Below are 22,769 nucleotides of genomic sequence, written 5' to 3' on the forward strand. Positions count from 1 at the left end.
TTATGTTGCATCTCTGTTTTTATGAAACTTTTAAAAAATTGTCTTTAATGCTGTATTTTTTGTATACAGCTTAGAGATTTTTAAATATTAAGCGGTTTAGAAATGCTTTTAGATAAATATGTAAAAAAATAACAATATAAACTAGACAGATAGATGTGGTGTTGTGCTATTATTTATAATGTATTAATAAAAAGCATATTAATGAAAATATTTCTTTAAAGCAGGGTAGCGTTGGACCTGGAGGGCCACAGTTCAAATCTCTCCTCAGCCATGATGCTCACTGAGAGTGACTTTGGACCAGTCACTAGTTGGGCCTGTTGTAGTTGTTTAGTCGCCAGGCACTCCTGTCTTCCACTGCCTCCCGCAGTTTGGTCAGACTCATGTTAGTAGCTTCGAGAACACTGTCCAACCATCTCGTCTTCTGTCGTCCCCTTCTCCTTGTGCCCTCAATCTTTCCCAGCATCAGGGTCTTTTCCAGGGAGTCTTCTCTTCTTATGAGGTGGCCAAAGTACTGGAGCCTCAGCTTCAGGATCTGTCCTTCCAGTGAGCACTCAGGGCTGATTTGCTTCAGAATGGATACGTTTGATCTTCTTGCAGACCATGGGACTCTCAAGAGTCTCCTCCAGCACCATAGTTGGGCCTAGCCTACCACATAGGGTTGTTGTAAATTGGGAGGAGAGGGGTCCTTTGAGGAAAAGTGGGATATGAACGTAATAAAGGAAGAAAAGAATGCAATAAAGAAAGGAAGAAAAGAAAGGAAGTTAGACATCTTTACAAATAAGTGCTGCTTGCTCTTTCCTTCACCCCTGATGAGAGGCATGGAGATGAGGGTGGGGGCCAGGCTGCATGTAAGGATTCCTTTGCTTTGCAATCTTGGGAGGCGTTGCATCAGCCAACGCGCTTCTGGCCACCTTGTGGAACAAAGGCGAGGCAACCTCCCCGCCCCCTAAGTGGGCGATTTTCCGGGTCATTAGTAAATTCCATTGAGATTTAGACTTTCTCCAGCCGGCCTTTTTTCAAGCTCTGTGGTCTCTGGCGGGATACAATGAGCGACCGGGCCAGCCTCGCTCACGCCACTTCCAGAGATGCCAATGGGGAAAGGGTGGTCTGCTGTTGCCTTAGCAGCACGGGGAAGGGGTATTTTTTTAAAAAAGCGCTGGGGCTCTCGTCAATAAAAGGGGCGAAATTCAAAGCAACCCTTTCTCAACACATATGAAATTGCTTGCATTTTTGCAAGGAGTGGGTCGTGGGAATATGTTTTGGCGAAAGCAAACAGATTGAGGGGGAGGGAGGGTCAACGCCCCCCACCCAAACCCTCCTCCCGGAAAGAATTTGGAACGTCTCGGGTGAATTCTGCTGCCTTTGATCTCTCCTCTCACTTCCATTTCTCCATTGATTTCCTCGCTCTTCCTATTCTTCGCACCTCCTGGTGAACTCGGCTTTTCAAGGTTTTCTTTCTCGCTTCCCGCGCACCACGCACCCATTTCTCCTCCCTCTGATCCTAGCTTTGGAAGCGCGCTTGCTAGTCTTCCGACAACTTTTCTCGTCGTGCGCGTTTTTCTGCCACGCTGGAAGAGCGGTCAGCGAATTGCTTTGGGAATAAAATAAAGCGCGCGGGAGATATGCAACCCGAAGGGGTGTCCCGGAGCTTGTGATGTAATCCTTATCGATCCAGCGGGGCGGGTATTGGCCCTAGTTCAGCGATGGAGCAGTGTCTATATTGGAATTAGCCTTATCGATTGGACTGATAAGGAGACCTATAAAAGGCCGCGGATTGGCTTTGCCTCTCCTGCAATCGTTTCTGAAGCAAGTCGGTCCCAAAGCCCTGAGCTTCTCCACCCCCCCCCCCCCCGCCCTGTCTTTTTTGGCCACCTCGGTCTTATTCTTATTCTCCGCGGGAACCTTTGCGCCTCTGCCTGCGTTTGCGCTGCGGTGGAACTCCTCTCCTTGGCGAAGGATGTGGCCGACGCTGCGCAAAGCTGGCGCGCCCCTGGCTCTGGTGGGGCTTTGCTTGGTCACGCTCGCCCGGTCCCTGCCCCTCACCGATGCTGGACCACATGTCAACTATGGCTGGGGAGAGGCCATAAGATTGAGGCACCTCTACACCGCCGGCAGACACAGCACGTTCAGCTATTTCTTGAGGATCAACAGCGACGGCCGAGTGGACGGCGCCAGCGCCCAGAATCTGCATAGTAAGTAACCGGGCTCGCCAAAGCGCCGCGCAATCTTGCGGGGCCACTTCTCTTCTTCGGTTCCTGAGCCATGGGCGGAGGGGAGGGGGGCTGACCCCGCTAAATCAAATAAATAAATAAATACTTAACTAAATGTAAAAAAATATTGTAGAAAGATTTTGACACATTTTTCTGAGCACTTGGGGACAGAAGAAAAGAATTTTAAACAATGGCTATTGAGATATTTCATTCCGAATCTGCTAGACAGAGCCGGACAGCGGATGGTGACAGGTGGGTGTCGTCCCCCCTCCCCCATAAATCCTGGCTATGCCAATGTGCCGGTCCGGTCCTTGACGTGTATGGGGGGGGGTAGGTGAATGCAGGTTGGGACAGCCTAGGGTTCTAAATAAAACACTGACGGTCTTGCAAAGCAGCGCGCTAGAGAGGGAGAGAGGGGGGTTGTTCCCCGCAGAGCCAACTTTCCCGTCTCCACCTCCTCGTCCGCGGACTGTGTACTAACGCTGCGTTTTGTTTCGCTGCGCAGGTTTGCTGGAGATCCGAGCCGTGTCCGTTCGTACGGTGGCGATCAAGGGCGTCGAAAGCTCTCGCTACCTCTGCATGGAAGCGGAGGGGAGGCTGCGCGGGCTTGTAAGTTGCGGCGGGGGCCCCCTCGACCTAGGCACGCCGAGAGCCCCGAGGGGGAAAAGGGTTTTGCATGCATGCGCCCCCACAACGGCTCCTGGTGATTTGTATCCAGTGCTCCCGGGCCAGACAAAACAATAGCAGCCTGGCCAATTTTATTTTACTCTCACACAACAAAGCTGTCTAAACACGACGCGCCACGATCTTAAACGGGTTTAAAATGAAGCCTGTTGTTGTTGTTGTTAGTTAGTTAGTTAGTTAGTTAGTTAAGCTCTGTGATTAGGCAACAGAAATAATTTTTAAAACCCAATCACGAGGTAATTTGGGAACTCCAGTCTCGCTGGTGGTAAGGTTCAGGCAAAGGGAAGAGTCCACGCTGGATAGGATTAAGGTAGCAAGGTAATAAAATAACCATTAAGGTAATAACAAATAACTTTGAACTGAACAAAAGAGGAAATGGAGGAATAGCTTCTTCTTTGCACTTACTCTGTGTATTTTCTCTCTCTCTCTATGAATAGTGGCAGAACCAGCAGCATTCCAGAATTTTGACTACTAAGATTTACGATTTGTTTAGATTTCTTTTCTGAACTATTTAAAGGGGCTCCAGGCTGGGTGGTTGATCTTTATCTCATTCTGTCCTCACAGCAACCCTTAAGGTAGGTGAGGCTGAGAGATAACGATGTACCCAAGGCCACCCAGTAAGCCTGCCGACTAAACAGGGATTTGAACAGGGCTTCCCATGTCAAAATACAACCAGCACATCACACCCATAACATTACGGAAGGTGTTTGTACCCTGAGATCTTTATTACATAACATTTGTTCCAGCTCCAAGTTCTTACTCTTTTTATCCTGTTTTTAATTAGGATCATGCATGTGATGGTGTAACTTTTTGCACCAACACATGATTCTCGATGTTCAAAGCTAGGAAAGGCATTATTGAATCTTGGTGTGAAATAACTTGGTACGATTTGGCCAAAGTTAAGGACTTATAAATTCCAGTGATTTTGATGGGACAGTTAATCATGGGCTTAAATTTCTCCAATAGGACTGGGAAATATGCCAGATATTTATTGCATGGAATTACTAAATTAGCACAAAATCTTCTTGCTCTTCAGGTCATTCTGCAGATAATCTGCCAACGATTGCCCCTTTTAAGAGCAAATGCATTTCTCCTTCCCCTCCCCCCTCCCAAAAAAAATCTAGGTGTAGTTTTGTAGAAATCTAGCTATTGGTGGAGGAAATTGGCGCCTTTTGTTGCTTTCTTAACTGAAGTTGAGGGAACCTGTGATGGACTCAAAAGTTTGTATATAGTGTCTGCAACTGTTTTTCCCAGTCTGGTGACTTCCAGATGCTTTGGACTACAATTTCCACCTGCCCCAGCCAGCACAGCTATTCCAAAACATCCGGAGAAGCATCAGGTTGGGGAAAAGCTGGTCTACACAGTGGTAGCTGATGCAGTGCCCACAGGGACTTGTTGGGCGGAAGGCAGGGAGACTGATGGTAGGCAGATGCAGAGCTAATGCCAGGTAGAACTAATTCTAGGTTTGTCCTCATCCTCTTCCCTGCCAAGTCCTAAAAGCGCAACACAGAGACTAAGGAGGAGAAGCCAAAAGCCAAGGTCACCCTCTGGACCAGTTCAAAGTACAAAGGCAGGCAAAGGGGGCCTGGCTGAGATGGGTGGGGTGCTGCCTGATTTGCCCTAACAGACCAGCCTCCACCAGATCTACAGGCTCTCTGCTACATTTGTAATAGGGCATTCTTAAGCACTTCTACGCAACCCATTTTCATTCAGTTGATACACAGAGTTTCCGTGTTTAGATCAGGGCATGAGCTAAGAACAAAAGGTGCAGTCTTGCCATGGTCTTCAGTGGAGCACGGACTCCACCCCAAAAGCTACGCATGTCTAGCCCAAAGTAAGTCCCGTTGAGTTCAATGAGGCGTACAGGGAAATGGGTGCAGGATTGCAGCCTGGATTTCCAAAAATCAATTGTGGTACCTTTAGTTTTAATGTCTTTAACAGTGCAATCCTGGGCATGTTTTCTCAGAAGAAAATCCCCATGGGGCTTACTCTGAGGTGTGTATGTGCCCAGAATAACAGATTACCAGAGCGATCCAACGCCCTCTTGCGCTGGGTGGCAGCGGTGGAAATGTTCCTCCTCTGAGCTCTCCTGTCTAAGTCAGCCTTCTGCCAGGCATGTGGGCAGGAGTGCCACTGGGGGAAGGGATTCCTTCAAGCTGGGCTGAGCCACTCTGTGATTCATTGAACCCTGAGCCAGTCTCACTGCTGTAGCATGACGACATTGGGCCACGTTGCTGCATGAGCAACTCCAAGCTGGCACAGTCATCTTCCTGTCCCCGAGCTACTGCCTCTGCTACTGTGTGCAGCAGCAGGGCTGCTGATAGGGTGACTGCTCAGTGCCGCCACCAGGAGGGGACAGGCTTGAATTGCAGCCTATATCACTAAGGGTCCACAGAGCTCTAATCCCCATTTGGTTTGAAAAGCCTACATAACCTACTTGGAGGATAATGTATTCTTTCCTACCCTTGTATATCTGAGAACTGAGATGCTGCTGAAAAATTGCCCTGGATCTCCAGCATCAGGTCTCAAAGTCCGATATGTGTCATTCTTATTTAGTTAACTTCATAAGGAGACTAATTTAAGAATATATGGCACTCTACTCTGTAGGAAACCAGATTTGTTGTGAGGTGGATTGCTGCGGTTTTATTGATGTTGGGTCAGTTTTAAGTAGGTCAATCAGACTAATCCAACCAGGATAGTGAGGGGTCTGGACATCAAGTCCCATGAGTAAGGCATGAAAGTGCTGTGTGTGTTTAGCCTGGAGAAGAGACCATTAAGAGGAGATATGAGAGCTCTCTTCAAATATCTGAAGTGGTGTCAGACAGACAACAGAGCAGACTTGTTTTCTGTTGCTCAAGAGGGAAGGATTAAAAATAATGGGTGGAAATTGCAAGGAAGCCGATTCCTGCTACACGTTAGGAGAGACTTCCTAATGGCACGAGACGTTAAGACGGTAAAACAGGCTGCCTCAGGGAGTGGTGGTCTCTCCTTCACTGGAGGGTATTAAGCAGAGATGAAAGAGTCATTGGCCATGGGTGTTGCCATTGCATCCTACAGTTACAGATCCTGCACTGAGGAGGGCTGGATTGGATGACCCCAAGGTCCCTTTCCAGCCCAATAATCATACTGTATAACTGCTTACCAGCACAACAGCTGAAATCACACTTATAGATGGTTCTGCCCTATTGAAATCACATCAGTGCATTGAAATGTGAATGCATATTGAGCAGCGCAGCTATTTTCACTTGAGCTTAGCTAATCAACGAATTGAAGAGTTGGAAGGGGCCACAAGGGTCATCTAGTCTAATCAGGCTAGCATTCTTTCAGAGTGCTGTTTATGTGGACTTCCAGCAGATGATGATATAGAAATTTAACAGGGAACTCTGGATACACTAGTATCTCCGTCCCCATTCATAACTCTCTAATGTGTATATCTTACATGCCCCAACGTTATTTTTCAACAGTAAACACAGATATAAACAATGGGTTTTAAGTTTGGTCTCATTCAAGCTGCTGTCTGTAAATTGCCTCTTGGTTAAGAACTAACATTACTTTTTAAACTACAGTGGTACCTCAGTTTTCAAATGTAATCCGTTCCAGAAGACCGTTCGAGTTCCAAAACACCTGAAAACCGAAGGGCGGTCTGCAAATTTAGTAGAGAAAATTGAGAAAAATACAGTGGTACCTCAGCGGAAGCTGTTCGACTTCTGAGGCACATTTGAAAACAGAAGCATTTACTTTCAGGTTTATGGCATTCAAAAACCAAAACGTTCGTCAACAGAGACATTCGAAAACTGAGGTACTAATGTATAGTTAATCTGCATCATTCACATTACAAAAAGTAAGGCTACCCTTGAAAATCAGCCCCTCTGAACACTTTAGAATTCATTTCTGTGTAAACATGCCTGAGAACTGCCTTGCAAGTCAAACTGTTATTGCCATACTGAATTTTGTTCTGTGTAAAAATTAATGAATTAACTAAACAGTTAAAGGCAGTTAAGTGACTTGCATGGCAGCAGTCTCACATCTCAAGATGTTTCGCTAATCTAGACAAAAACCAAAAACATGTTTTTCCACATGCCTGATAGCCCAATCCACTTCTGAAGTGCTCCACTTTAAGCCTATTTAGTCATTAAGAGAATTCTGCTCTAGCCTCTTCTACTTCTTAATGATGATTGTCAGCCTAATATGTTACACGTGTAGGGGGGAAAGTATGACATAGGGACTTGGCAAGTAAAGAGTTCATGCACGAACACCATTTCTCTTATCATCGAAGCCCCAGGCGCAATCAGCGATACTTCTGAGTTGACCGAGAGTTCAGTCACCTCTAATGACCGAACCAGAATAGCACCAGAGTTTTAAGAAAAACAGCAGTGACACAGAGGACCTGGAACAGACTAAAATCACCATCCTGTTTTGTTTTTTGTTTGTTTTTGTTTCATTATGTTCCTTTCTGTGTTAGCTAGCACATTTTTTGTTTCAATACTCAGAATATGTGTTAAGACTATACAACACTACATGACCAATTCTTACTCTGTGACATTATAAAATACAAATCCTCGTTTTGTCAAAGTCAAAGGGATTTAAGTTAGCTTACTAAACACGGTTCATGTCTAATTTTTAAATGCTGGCCACATTGCAGGGGCTGTGTGCACACTGTTTAAAAATGCCTATCATTTAAACTGTATATTTTAAAATATCAATGGTTCTCTCACATAATCCTGGAAGGGACGCCCTGAAAAATGTTGTCTGGATAGCGCTGTGCTGATGCAATGGCGATGGAGATGAAAGTGCTCTTCTGTCACCATCATAATGGAGTTGGTCTCGAAATAGTGTTTAGTCTGTGTTCAGCAAACCCATGTTAGATCTTTCTCCATTTGTGTTATAGTTGTCAACTCTATTGCTTCATTGCCCTAGTATATAAGCGAGGCAAATCTGGTAAATAGGAGAGAACATCTAGGACTCCAATAAAACACAGAAATCCCCCTAGAGTCTACACCACAAACTTGAGAGGGCATAGTTGGGATAGGCTGACACAACTTACGTTGTCCAGTCAGGACTTGGCAATGGCAGCCTGTTCAGCAACCTCATCAGAAATGAGACATGTATGGCAGTTGCTTTAATTATGCAGCAATCTGTTTTACCATGAACCTTTCCCCTCTTATTTGCCTTTAGCTTCTGGTAGCCTGAGGCTTCTCATGAATTCCAGTAAACTTTGGTTCAAGTGCACATTGAGCTGCAATGCTTTTGCTATATTTACATAGCGAAAACAAGCCTTCTCAGCTAGGAACTGTGGGTCGCTGTGATGGGCCATTGTGGCTTCAAAACAGTTCTTGCTTTTCAATTCAAAGTGTTGGTGCTGACCTTTAAAGCCCTAAACGGCCTCGGTCCAGTATACCTGAAGGAGGTCTCCACCCCCATCGTTCTGCCCAGACACTGAGGTCCAGTGCCGAGGGCCTTCTGGCGGTTCCCTCGCTGCGATACAGGGAACCAGGCAGAGGGCCTTCTCAGTAGTGGCACCCGCCCTGTGGAACACCCTCCTACCAGATGTCAAAGAGAAAACCAACTACCAGACTTTTAGGAGACATCTGAAAGCAGCCCTGTTTAGGGAAGCTTTTAATGTTTAATAGATTGTTGTATTTTAACATTCTGTTGGAAGCCGCCCAGAGTGGCTGGGGAAACTCAACCAGATGGGCGGGGTATAAATAATATATTTATTATTATTATTATTTATTGTTACCAATTAGCAGAGTAAGAGAAATCAAATTGAATCTTACTGCACAAATCTATAAAAGTAGAGCCACGCCTGTTCAGAACTCCACCGAGCACTTCCATTCTCCATGTTTGGGTTATAAATGACTCCTTGTATCTTCCTGCACTAGTCTGTATGAAATTTAACTCTATGGAAGAATGGTTCCCAATTTATCTCACCACTGAATAGATTATTCCATAAGGTGGGTGATTTGGCTAAACACTGATTACATCATATGTCTTTTAAATGTATAAAGCCCATGTGTAATATTTTTCACTTCCTCTCAGCTCAGTTATTCTACAGAGGATTGTTCCTTTGAAGAGGAGATGCGCCCAGATGGCTATAACATCTACAAGTCCAAGAAATATGGAGTCTTGGTGTCCTTAAGTACTGCCAGGCAAAGGCAACAAAATAAAGGGAAAGACTTCCCACTGTCTCATTTCTTGCCAATGATCAACACTGTGCCAGTGGAGTCAACCGATTTTGGAGATTACGGCGACACCGGGCAGCATTTGCAATCCGGAGTTTTCAGTCCCCCTCTTGAAACTGACAGCATGGATCCCTTCGGCATCACCTCAGAAGTATCCGTGAAAAGCCTTAGTTTTGGGAAATGAGAACAAGTGCTCCTTACATGAGTCGTGCTCCATAAAAAAAGCATTACCAGCAGGATATTATTTCTAGCAGTGATATTTCACACATGGCTACATTCAGATGCGGCACAATATGAATACCATGAAGACTACAGACACACAGGCACGGTATTTAGAAAGCTTTCATCGAAAATATGCCATTTAATTCAGGAATGACAAAAATGCATAGCATGCAGGTATTTTTTCTGCCTTGGAGGATGCTTGGAGGGATAAGATCATGAATATTTTACTTTACTGCTTCCTTCCTTCCTTCCTTCACCTCTGAGGCCTGATGACAGATGTAACAAATGCAGTTCATTCAAAGAGGGATAAGTCCTTCTCTTCAAGACCCTTAAACACATCAGTGCCAGAAATTAAAGAGGAGCAGCCAGTTAAACTAAGCTAAACAAGTAACCACTGACAACGCTTAACACACAATCTTTTCACAAACCTCTGCTACTGGTTTCCAGAAGATTAGCTATCGAAATGCAATTTCTGTCCTTGGATGTTTGATCCCTACAGGAGGTAACATGAACCACAGGGAATGGGAAGAATGAAACTAACAAGCAGTTGTGTTTTAGCAAGCCTCTTCAGGTTTTTCTTCTATGGAGTTGACTAAACATACGGGAACACGATGCATGCTAGCTCTGCCCCCTGACACCATTCCGGTTACCATCCATGAATCTGAAATGGGGAGTCTGCTGTGCTCATGGAGGCTCCCCCCACATTTTAGAACCATGGTTTTCCAGGGTTCTCAAGCACACAGCGTGTGTTCTCCATCAGTAATTGAGGCTCCCCACTTTGGACATTTGCTCTCTAACTTGTGGAGAGTGACCCGAATGGTAATGGGGTGAAACTAGCATCCTATTCGCTGTGCTGCCTCATTGAGTGTTTAGTGAACTGAAGTTCAGAGTACCTGAATGATGGCTGCCAAAAGAGTATGCCAACCTTCAGGTTACACAGAGTTCTTCATCAGGCAGAACACATGCACAATTCCAAAACACTATTTGTTGAAAGAGCAAAAGTATGATAAGGCTGCAATCTCTCTGGAGTGAGTAAAAACAATTGAACAGGTAACCAATCCTATAACTAGAGGATGATTTTGCCTGACCCAGAATTTTATGTAACTAAAATACTTTCATGCTACTTCAGCAAAAAAAACAAACCCTGGTAGGTTACTTTTTGTATCATCTATCTGCTGGCTGGCTGAATTTGATTAGAAGGTTAGTACTAAGGATTTGTGATGATCAGGCAGGCAGATATCATCATAGCTCACATTCCAACCAGACAAAAGCTCTCAGTGGGTGAACCAAGTTCTGTGAGAGATGTGCCCAAAGGAGAAAAGGCATGGCCTAAGGAGAGTGGCAAGGGCCAGACTGAGGGGCACGGAGGGCCAAATCCAAATCCTGAGCCTGAGGTTCCACACCTTGGCCTAATGGATAAATCCTACCTATGATCTGTAAGAGATACTTTGGCTATAATTCAGTTATTTTAAATCTCTATAGACTAACATGATGGAATTTTAAAAAATATAATTGTATTATTTCATGGATTTTTTTTTAAATAACAGTTTTTACTACCGTTAGATTTTCCTCTAGTGAATAACTAGCTTACTATGGGATAACATTCTCTCCCAAAGGGTTTTGTATGTATATAGTAGCATGGCTCTGTAAATAATTATTTTCCTGATGTAGCACTTCCTTGTCAACACAATATTTATGATTAATTTATTAAACACATACATCCATTTATTTTGTTACCATATTTATACTTAAAGTTGTATTTATGTACTCCAGCAGTGTCTTTTTTTAAAAAAAACAAAAAAACAGTCTGGGCCAAAGGTAGCAAAGCTTTGTAATTTTTATATGGGTGAGCAGAAATGAAATGTAAAAATGTTTGTGAGTGTAAAATCTGTAGCTTGAGCATGTAACATTTTTAATAAAAACCAATTAGAACGAAAAGTTCAGTTGTCTCTTGGCTGTACTGGTGTCACACAGGTTGTTTATATGTGGCACCAAGAAAAAAAACAAACCTTGGAATTCGTGTCCTGGGTGCATTAATCAAAAGGGTGCATATTTGCTAAGTCTGCTCCTAGCAGTGCTCAGGAGAGGCTAAAGAACTATGTAACACTCTGAAAACATACCCCTTCATTACTGGAATTCTGCAGCATCTCTCCCCTATCCAGTTTCTCAGATTTCTCTGTCTGATATTGCTATTGTTTCAAGGCTATTGTTGCAGCCTTTGAGATAGAAGCTTGGTTGTTTGCAAATGAAAACAGAGATTCTTACAACGTTCTGTGCATTCTAGTTAGAGGAGATAAAAAAAAAACCCTATATGTTCCTGTGGTAACGTATCAGGGAAAGCTTAGTGCCGTAATAGATTCCATTGACTTCATAGACTCAGCTGCTGAGCAGGTGTGCAGTGTGTGTGTGTGTGTAGGAATGCAGCTATAGATTAACATCATACTAGATCAGTCTAGTCAGTTTAGCTCACTGTCACCTGACTGCATTTCAAAGGTAGCCAGGAGCATCCACAATGGATCAGTCACTTGTGCAATACAACACGGGGAAAATATCTCCTTACCAGTAAGGAATTCTGTAACAGAAGAGAAGTTTCTTTCTGTCCTTGAGCAACACTCATCACTTAACTTCCTTTGATGTACTAGAAAAATGCACTAGCTGTGTCTTCCTGTGACCCTAGATATAATACTGTACATTTCCTTAATCCAGGCACAGGCAAACTTGGCCCTCCAGATGTTTTGGGACTACAACTCCCATCATCCCTAGCTAACAGGATCAGTGGTCAGGGATGATGGGAATTGTAGTCTCAAAACATCTGGAGGGCCGAGTTTGCCTATGCCTGCCTTAATCAAATAATTGATTCCTTTAAACAAACAGTCTGACTCTTTTTAACTGCCCCCGTTCTCAGGAAAATAGCTGTCCTTTTTATTCTATACCAAAAGTTAATATTATTTCTTTACATTTCTATCCCACACTTCTTCCATCATAGATACCAAGGTGGTATCATTACCAGAAGGTCTCCCATCCACATCCATTGCACACTAGGAGGCTTACCTCTGAGTAGACATGCATAGGATTACCATTTTTGTTACTGTTTTGCCCATTTGCACTGCAGCAGCTAAAGCAAGGGCAGGAATGGCCTACATAGCTGCCAACACAACAGCTGCTTTTACAGGCGCCTAAGCTCTGTGCATGGAGGGACACGGGTGGCACTGTGGGTTAAACCACTGAGCCTAGGGCTTGCCGATCAGAAGGTCGACGGTTCGAATCCCCGTGACGGGGTGAGCTCCCATTGCTCGGTCCCAGCTCCTGCCCACCTAGCAGTTCGAAAGCATGTCAAAAGTGCAAGTAGATACGTAAATAGGTACCGCTCTGGCGGGAAGGTAAACGGTGTTCCCGTGTGCTGTTCTGGTTCGCCAGAAGTGACTTTGTCATGCTGGACCCATGACCTGGAAGCTGTACGCCAGCTCCCTCAGCCAGTAAATTGAGATGAGCGTCACAACCCTAGAGTCGGACACGACTGGACCTAATGCTCAGGGGTCCCTTTACCTTTACCAAGCTCTGTGGAAATGAACAAGCCTTTCTTATTGATGCATGTTCTTCATAGTGCATTCAGCAACAAAATGTCACAGTAGTTCTCCCCTCCTAACAGGAATCCTCCCCCATTGAGCATTCCAAGCAGCCAGGCCCTTCTTAAGCAGGGAATTCCATCGCCCATCCCTTATATTTTATTCTTCCCCCACCCTCCATTGCTCAGTAGTCACGGAACATTTAGTAGCAATCACAGTCCTTAGAGGGCTTTTTTCAGGATTATTATTTTTTAAATAATTGTATTTCCGCAAACCTCAAGCACGTTATTATCATTTATTAAATTTGTATATTGCCCTTCATCTGTAGATCTCAGGGCACTTCACAACATAAAAGTACAAGATGAAAAAACACAAAATAACATGAAAAACAAGAACAAGCCAATAACCCTCTCCGCATCTCTCACCTTCCTCTTGTCTCCAATCCTGTCGGCACTCGACTTACAGGGAGTGACTGCAAGTATTCAAAGATACAAACGACAAACTGTAATAATTTTTTTGTAAACATAAATGCAAAAATATAATAGATGATAAATTGGAAATCACCGTAAATCGCAACGTATTGAATCTGAAGAAGTGCACATGAAAGCTCATACCAAGAACTAACTTAGTTGGTCTCTAAGGTGCTACTGGAAGGAATTTTTTTTATTTTTAATTTTGTTTTGACTATGGCAGACCCACACTGCTACCCACCTGTAACTGGAACAGATTAAATGTATGTGCCACATCAGCTGATGAGCATGGTTTCCTGAGGGGGGTGGGACATAGAAAATGGCTTTATACAGAGTTAGGTCCATCTTGCTGTCTACACTGATTGGCAATGGCTTTCCGGAATTCCAGACAGGGAACATTCCCAACTCTACCTGGAAATGCTGGGGATTGAACCTGTGGCATTCTCTGTGCAAGACAGACGCTGTAGTACTGACCTATGGCCCTTACCCAATACTCAATGAATACCAACCATTTCAAACAAGCCTTTTATATTTTGATTGCTTTTTCTTATGCAAATATAGTTTGTAAGTTTTTTTTTAATTGTTAATTAACACTTTCCCATTCAGGCATCAAAGCCAGTATCTTGTACTTCTTGGTACGTGCTGCTTGCATCTAGGTAGGAGGCTGCAAGAGAATCAACTAAATTGAACCTTGCTCTTTGCTCAGTGTCACCCTGTGAAAGTTACTAGTTCTCCCAGTTTCCCCATAAACAATGTGTTTTAGTAGCTGAAATGACTGTTTACAGAAGGAAATTTTGACTGATAACTTTGGATGGAATTGCTCTGTTGTTTCAGCAGGGAAGATTAGATGGATGTCTCAGCACTGCACTTGAATGACCATGTCTGGGTCACACAGTACTTGAAAAACTGTTCAAAAATTGACCAAAATCTTTGTAAATTTTTAACCAGCCAGGAAAAGAAAAAGAACTCATACATTTCACTATAGAATATTTGTAATCCATCACTCTCATATGCTTCCAGACTATTATACCCCCTAACTACAACAACCCTGCCAGGGTAGTAAAGGTAAAGGGACGACTCTGGGGTTGCGGCGCTCATCTCGCGTTACTGGCCGAGGGAGCCGGCGTACAGCTTCCGGGTCATGTGGCCAGCATGACTAAGCGGCTTCTGGCGAACCAGAGCAGTGCACGGAAATGCTGTTTACCTTCCCGCCAGAGAGGTACCTATTTATCTACTTGCACTTTGACGTGCTTTCAAACTGCTAGGTTGGCAGGAGCAGGGACCAAGCAACGGGAGCTCACCTTGTTGCGGGGATTTGAACCGCCGACCTTCTGATGGGCAAGCCTTAGGCTCTGTGGTTTAACCCACAGCACCAGGGTAGTAGAACACAGCAATAGACAACAGTGCAGTTCAAAATGCCACAATTTGTTTTCGCATTTTGTGCCATTTTTAAAAGTGCAAATAAATGCATGAATATTGGTAGCACATGTTTTTAACCAACCACGGATGAGAAGAGATGGAGGGGAGCAGCAGTTGTGTTTTTTTGTTTAGAAAGGGGAATTTGTGGAAAACGCAATTAAACCAAATGCAAAAAAAATAAATGTGTCGGATAGTTCTCAATAAACTCAGGCAGTACGAGAATTAAATTGCAATGTCTCATATTATATATCAGAGAAAAAGAACCCCGGAAAGCATAAAGTTTGCCTCCTTCCTTGCGTGTCACGTGTGAAAACGCCCGACACTTCACAGCGAAAGGGGAAGCCCTTATCCTCGTGATAAACAGCAGTCAAAGGCGATCCCACCAGTGCGCTCACATTCAGCTTCTAAAGAGACGAGGCGTTTTCGCAAAGAATACTGGCGCCCTCTAGCGGCTGACCTGGGAAGGAGCAAAGAAACGCGGCCCATGAGGAAAACCGTGAGCGCGGCCCTCCATCCAGTCGGGCTGTGACGTCACGAGGGAAAGCCCGAGTCTCCCCTCCCCGCTACCTCCTCATTTGGAGCATGCGCGACGAGGGCCATCGCATTTGGCCCCGCCGGCTTGCCGTCCGTTGTCCTCATACGTCGCCGTCGCACGGTGAGAGAACCAGTCGATGGTTGGGAGCCGGTGAGGCAGGAGCCGTCGTAGGCCATGGAGGCTGACGCGGGCGGGTCGGACGCCTTCGATACCATTGTCATGGCGGAGACGAGGTAGGGCCGGATTGTGTTCCCAGATCTGCCTCGGGCGCCCTTGGGCATCCTTCGGGGGGGAACTTTGTTCGCCTCCGCAGCGGGCAGAAAGTACCTGGGCCTCCCGTTTCCTGAGCCCCGTTTGACTCGTTGATGAGCATTGTGGCTCTGAGCCTGGCTTTATAGATCTTCGGCCCCTCAGAGAGCGGGAGGAACCCGGTATTGAGGCTGCTGCTTCTCTCAAAGAAATTGCTCTCACCTTGGGAGATCTGGGTTCAAACTCGGCCCCATAAGAAGAGCCCCTCTGGATGAGGCCATCGGTCTATCTCGTCCAGCATCCTGTTCTCACAGCAGCCAAGCAGGCGCCTGTGGGAAGAGAGCAAGCAGCATTCAAGCTCCCCTGCAGTGGTTTCCAGCAACTGGTGTTCGGAAGCATTGCAGCCTCGCAACTGCCTCCATCGATAGCCCTCTCTCCTCCCAACCATTTGTCTAGTCCTCTTTTAAAGCCATCCAGGTTGGGGGCCATCGCTGCCTCCTTGGAGCGAGTTCCGTGGTTTGAAGAGGTGCTTTCTTTTGCCCATCCTGAAACTCCCAACATTCAACTTCGTTGGGTGCCCACAAGGTCTAGTGTTATATGAGACAGTTTAGAGTGTCATTAACTTATATTATGCCCCCTGTGGCTGCTGTCATTTAAAACCTGTGTGTTAGAAATGCAGTTTCTCAACCTCCCAGAGATGCAATACGAGAGGAAAGTTTAACCTGTTAGATTTCTGCCTGTTGTGTCCCTGTTAAAAATATGAGATTGCACAGAGATTGATGGGGGGGGAGTGTTTCTCTCTCACACACACACACACGTTTGTGTGTGTGTGTGTGTGTGAGAGAGAGAGAGAGAGTGAGAGAGAGCACTCAAAGCTTATGGGTAGCCTGGCCAGTTTTTACTTTTCCTCCATTCCCTAGTCTGTAAAATAGGAGTAAATGTGACCTGCCTTAGAAGGGCAGTGCTGTGTGATTGTTGAACTATTGTTTCTTTTCACTTTAATGTTGCATTTGCTTCCCCCAGAACCCCTAATAAGAATAGGAGCTTTTACAAAGTATGTTCATATTCACTAACATTAAGAGCACTATGCTAGTCAGTCAAGTTTCACTGTATGACCATATAGCAAGAAAATTGTAATGCATATATTCTGGGCTGGCTCATCCTCATCACTTTATTTGTATGCTGCCTTTCCATAGTTAAAACCATGCTCAAGACAGCTTACAGCATGGAACCATTTATGTGAATGCAAACATAGCAAAAGTAAGTAAACAATACATATAAAACACATTAAAAAGTACACAACCAAATTGAAACAATTTCCACATAAATCATGAGCTCTAAAAGTAGAGATACTCCCCAAACAAATAACAGCAGCAACAACAAAGACCCCGCCCCTAAATAATGCTCCAGCCCAAGAGTCTGTTCCGCAGCCTTAGCTTTTGCAGCTTTTACAGAGTCAGGGCCCTGCTCTGTCAGGCGAGATGGGAAAAGACCTGGAAGGCTGGTCTTCCAGAACTCACAGGCTCATATCTGCCATACCAGTTCATCTGCCTTACAACTTAGAAAATTTAAATCTATAAAACCATTTATAACCTTGGCAGCTTGAACACTTTTTTTGTGACCTGAATCAGTTTGGGCTAAAATTGCAACCCTGTCACCTAAAGAGCATCTAACAGCTTCCACCTATGTTTAGAACATAGCATATAGTATAACTTCAACCACCTCTCTGCCCATGGACAAATACTTTCAAAGTGTGGGGAATTAGTAAACTGCCTCTGCCTTGCCATAGACTCAGCACCACCTAAAATAAATACTTGACTTAAACTAAGGGAATTCAGTTGCAATATAATTGGCTTGCTGGGGGAACTGCTTCAAAGAAGCTTAATATGACTTTCTAAAAGTATGGCTTGCTGCTGGATGCCCTTGAAGCTCTTTTTCCAAAAGTTCTTTCTTGTCCTTAGGTTTTATGAATACAACAAAATATGAGTTCTTACTGGGCTGAAAACCAATATAGCTAGATGGCTTTACTTAACTGTATGACTGTTTGTATAACTATTTTGTTATTTGCTTTATTTGTATGACACCCAATAACAAGTATGTTGCAGAAAGACGATGTAGCGAAGTTTGGTCATACTTGAAGAAATCAACTGCACATATTTAATCCCATTGAAGCTGGTTGACACTCAGTGGGACTCCTTTTGAAGTTAACATGCATAGGATTAGGCTGTTAGCCTCCAAGGTGCAAGCACTCTTTCGCTACTTCAGCCTAACAGCTCTTTCAAAATCTTTCTCTCATTTCAGATTTCATGGTGAAGGCTATCAGGAAGGATATGCTGAAGGAACACGTGCTGGACTCCTTGAAGGAAGGCAATATGGCATACAACAAGGTGCAAAGATTGGCTTAGAAGTATGTGTTAAAAAATAAAATGAGCATTTTGATCAAAACAAGCAACACGACAATCTGTGTTTGTTGGGGCCTGAATGTATATTCATCTATAAAGTGAGCATCACTATTTCTGCTGTTCTGTTACTGGACATATCCAAGTTCCATGCAAAATTCATATTGTACTAACAATCCTAGATTCAAACAGGTTCTTTTAGGCTTCATACTTAAGTATGTTTACTTGGAAGTAAGTCCCGTTAAATACGGTACATATCTGAGATTTTCTTAAATGAAACAAACATAATTGGCATAACAAGAAAAAATAAATGATCTCTTTCCAAATTTGTAGATTGGATCATACCTTGGTTTTGCAATGACATGGCAGAAATTGCTTCATAAAGGCTCTGATGAGAAAAACAGGTAGGTTTTTTTTTAAAAAAATAAAGCCAGCGTATCATGCATTGGTCCTGTTTGTTTCCTTCAGATTAAAAAGAGAGAGAGAGAGAGAGCAGATAATATCACAATAGAAGGAGGAGAGAGAAAGTAGCACCATAAGTCAATAACACCATCAATAAAATAATTGGGGAGGTAGCAGCACTGGTCACTGAGAGTGACCAAGATTTAAGCGCCAAATATCTATTAATTTTATTTCATGAAATTTATACACTGCTTGGTTGTGTAAAAAAAAAAAACACCCTCAAAACATTTTACAAAAGATAGAACCATAAAGTGAGGGAAAAAATTACAATACATTAAAACATACAAGAAGTTAAAATACTAAAACGGTTTAAAATTCACACTAGCGTTTCTAAGCATCTGGGTAGGCTTGAGTAATCAAGAACATTTTTAGCTGGCGCCAAAAAATAATACAGTGGAGGCGCCTGCTTGATATCAATAGGCAGGGAGTTCCAAAGTGTAGACGCTGCCACACTAAGTGATTGGGTTCTGACAAATGTGGAGCAAGTATTATGTGACACCTGTAGTAGTATCATACCAATAACTCTTAGCACAGTATCATACATTGTGCCGTTTTATTTGTGTTCAGCAACATTACATCTATATCAGGATTCAGAAAGCATGATTCTGAACGCTTGGCTTTGCAAATTTAGCAATGCTCAAGCATGGTATTCGGTTGACTCTCACTGGGCAGTACAGATGTTTTTACCTTCTGAAACAAAGGGATGTAAGTTAAACCATGTGTCTCCTCTCTCTACCACCCCTTTATAACATGCTTTCATGCTGGTCTGGCTGGATTACCTCTGTATTTTTAAGTGTTTTGGCAATGACTGCCACCAAATATGTGGATGCAGTTTCCATTCCTCCTTAAGATACAGAGGTGACTGTTAACTGGCAGGAATCCACTGCTAGACATGGAGATGAGGTCATGTGTAGGATATCAGGGTTTTATATATATATAGACAAGCATTTCTGGGCTCACTGCCTGGCAAATGGATGCCTCTCTGACCCAGCAAGTGCCAGATTGCTAAATAGGGGTATTTATTTATAAGTTTTGATTGCATTGCTAGTTAGTGCTCTGAAAAACAACTGAAATGTGGCCCTAACCCATTTCATTTGTTCTCTTGCATTTAAGCATCTGTTGCTGAATTGCCTTCACTAAGCATGTTGAAAACCTGTGTTTACATGAATTCTTTAAAAAGTATATGAAAACATTTTCTGAGCTAGTGTTGTTCCGCATACAGGTAGAAGATACGGGTGTGGAACATCTTTGTTCAAATTCCATTTGTTCAAGCATCTTTTTTAGTTACTGACTGTTCCCTTCTATGGAACAGGAAATAATTTAGGGTTGTCATTTGATTTAAGGAATCAGTTGGTTGATTAAGCTTCTCTTTGGGGGCCCATGGGTCCGTATGCAAACTGGAGAAAACAAGCTCTCTTACGTATTCTGTTGGCTACAGTAGAATGCTTACTTCAAACCTATTTCCAGTGGAGAGACCCTATGACTGCTAGGGAAGACTGCTGTGTATGCTTGTGCGCTCATGGGCACCATGTTGCCGACTCCTACCTTAGATGGTAATCAGTTAATATATACATTTGTTTGGTTTGGATCCAGAGGTGCTTTTCTGAGAGCACAAAGCAGGAGGGCTTTTTCTGATCCTGTGCAAAAAAGACAAAATGAGAATTCAGACATATTTGCAAAACATTGCACAGGAGGTGGGGAAGAGTACTTTCTTCACACATTCAATTTGAATGTCCAAAGTGTGCTACTTTCTATATATGATTTGAAGATATTTCAGAAGAACAGGTTTTCAAATGGATTACTACATATAATTTTAGGGTGGCATGGCTGCATCTCATGCTGGTTTAATAAGGGGGGCAAAAAAGAATTCTGTGGATTGGTCAAATGTCAAGGCTCCTCTGTTGCAATCCCTCAGGAAGAGGCAATGCTGGTCTGGGTATCACAGTCCTGACTTGCGTGATTTGCCTTTACAGGTATTATTGATGCCAAGGCATAAAGGGCCATTGTCAAAGTGGGTCCCACATCTCAGTGGTAGATATTTGTGAACATTGCTTTGATTTTTGTGAGTTGTCCATCTTGGTGGTATGATGCTGAAATGAACAACAGTAGCAAAATACATTTGAAGGGATTGTGTGACCAAAGTCTGTATTTCAGAACATCAAATTATTAAATACTGTTTGTAAAATAAAATGGTCTTATTTTTTCAGTAAAAAGATAAAAGCTCTAGAGTCATTAATAGAGATGATTCGGACATTTCCTTGTGAGGATCCAGCCTATGACAAACTTCAGGAAGACCTGGAGAAAATCAGAGGACGGTTTAAACAGGTTGGAAACTGATTTTAGTATTCATTTCAGCTGTATTCAAATTGTATGCTATTCCCATGGAATAATAATGTAATCATCATAGCTGATATCCAGTGTTGCATGAGCAGACCCGCCCCCCCCTGTTCCCCCCCCCCCAATACCTTCCCATGTCTCCCAAAATCTGCTTTGGAGAATATGGAACAGATTTTGGAGGTGTGCAGGGTGCTGTAGCTCAGAGGGAAAGATAGGAAAGTTCCATTGCATGTGCAGAAAGCCATTCCTGAGGCATATAGACACAGTAAGATTTAGTGCTGTTTTTGTCGGGGGTACTCAAGGGATATGCAGTACCGGCACTCTTTTTTGTTGCTGTTAAAAAATGTTGCACTTACTGTAACAATATGCTGAGTACCGACCCATATTTTTCTAGGAAAAAAAGCACTGAGTAACTTGACTAACGGGTAATATCAAACTAAATCATACTAAGTAAGCTTAGGTACATTGGTTTTAATGGATCTGTTCTGAGTGTGACTGACATTGTATATCACTTGAGGATAATGCATAGTATAACTATGAAAACCATTGCTTACCATTTCTGTTTTTCATTTTAGGTTCGTTCATTGCTGCATATTCCTTCTAGTGTTAGACTTGGTGCTGAAGGATCTGCACTTACATTCTGAAAAGGACCACAGATGGAGAAAAGAACTCCCAGCAGGCTACTAAAGAAGTGGTGAAATCTTGAGTGGAGAAAATGAGGCTAGAAAGTTGTTGTTTTACTCACTGAGAGGAAGACTAACTCTTTACAGGAACAGAACCAATAAATAAGTTTGTATGTTGATTGAATTGCAGTGCCAGTTCAGTTTGCAGAGTCCTGCTTAAAGCTGGCAGTATGTGGAGTAGACTCCATGGTGATTTGTAGTAGCTATAGTACTGGTTTAGGAAACGACTACAACACAGTGGCTTGTTAATATACTGGTGTCATTTGTATTGAGTAGGTAACTTTGAAGTGACTTCAGATACTTCGATCTGGGTCTTGTAAACACTTTCAAATTTTCATTTGTAAACCTGACATTCTGCTGGCAATGTGTGTAAAGATATATCGCACTATATTAGTGCAAGAAATGCAGCAACCTAATCTGTAAAACAGATGTTATCCGTATATGTAGTTGTGTCCCCCTCCCCATGCTGTGCAGTCTCAGCTGATATTACTATAGTGATATAGTTCACAGATGAAAGCATACTTTTTAATAGATATCTGACCTGCTGGCCCTCAAGGAATGTTTCATTCCAAAACACCACTTTTCCTTTGAAATATCTCACACACTGAGATAAGAAATATCTTCAGTACTGAGATGTGGAAATGACTTAGCCTGGCTGTTATACATTTTCTAGAAAATATAATTAGACTCTCATCAAAATAGGGAAACAGAAGTGGGAACCTTTGCAAAACATTTCAAGTGCCTTTGTGGTCCAGCACACACACACACCCCTGCCCTGGCTGCAGTTCTTTAAGCTTTTTAAAGGATCCATTTGGGAAGGGAACAAATTGACCCCGTGTACCCCTTTTCCTCCTACCTGTGCCCTTAACTGGTTGGTTAAGGATAAGTAAAGTAAGTACCAGTTTAACTCTCAGCTCTGGCTAGGAAAATCTATTTCTTCACTCTGTTCTTTATTGCCAGACACTAGACAACACAAGACCAGCATACATGCTCAGTTAAAGGAAGTTGGATGGTTTGCTTTCAAAAGCCAGTTTCCCTGCAGTTTTTGGGATTCCCACTGACAGTGTTGACTCTTTCTGCCCTACCCGTTTTTAATCTCAGCAACTCTGCACTTGGAATATTCACTTTTTAAATGGAGGGAGTTATATTCCTAGTGCCTGTGAACATCTTTATGTAATAACTAATTCAGTTTAGGTGTGATTTCCTCCCCCCCCCCCAAAAAAAACCCCACACGAAAAAAAACCCATGCATGTTTGCTGGGGACAGGGCAAAGAAGAAGCTGACCATAACTCTGGTTTCCCCCTATTATCTTGTTCTGTATCTGTATACATGTGCTGCACCCATGCAAGGA

General features: G+C 43.3%; 2 protein-coding genes across 2 annotated transcripts; both read left to right on the top strand.

Annotated features, from left to right (window-relative positions):
* The first annotated feature begins 1,888 nt into the window (after nucleotides 1-1,888).
* FGF19 (fibroblast growth factor 19) lies at nucleotides 1,889-9,368 on the top strand. Its single transcript, XM_033150578.1, has 3 exons — nucleotides 1,889-2,192; nucleotides 2,716-2,819; nucleotides 8,934-9,368. The coding sequence occupies exons 1-3, from the start codon at nucleotides 1,958-1,960 to the stop codon at nucleotides 9,258-9,260; spliced, it is 666 nt and encodes a 221-aa protein (XP_033006469.1). The 5' UTR covers nucleotides 1,889-1,957; the 3' UTR covers nucleotides 9,261-9,368.
* A 6,016-nt stretch (nucleotides 9,369-15,384) lies between these two features.
* Nucleotides 15,385-21,390, top strand: LTO1 (LTO1 maturation factor of ABCE1). Its single transcript, XM_033150590.1, has 5 exons — nucleotides 15,385-15,521; nucleotides 17,839-17,944; nucleotides 18,270-18,340; nucleotides 20,606-20,723; nucleotides 21,311-21,390. The coding sequence occupies exons 1-5, from the start codon at nucleotides 15,463-15,465 to the stop codon at nucleotides 21,377-21,379; spliced, it is 423 nt and encodes a 140-aa protein (XP_033006481.1). The 5' UTR covers nucleotides 15,385-15,462; the 3' UTR covers nucleotides 21,380-21,390.
* The last annotated feature ends 1,379 nt before the right edge of the window (nucleotides 21,391-22,769 follow it).

Source organism: Lacerta agilis, chromosome 1 (assembly GCF_009819535.1).
Source record: "Lacerta agilis isolate rLacAgi1 chromosome 1, rLacAgi1.pri, whole genome shotgun sequence".
NCBI lineage: Eukaryota > Metazoa > Chordata > Lepidosauria > Squamata > Lacertidae > Lacerta > Lacerta agilis.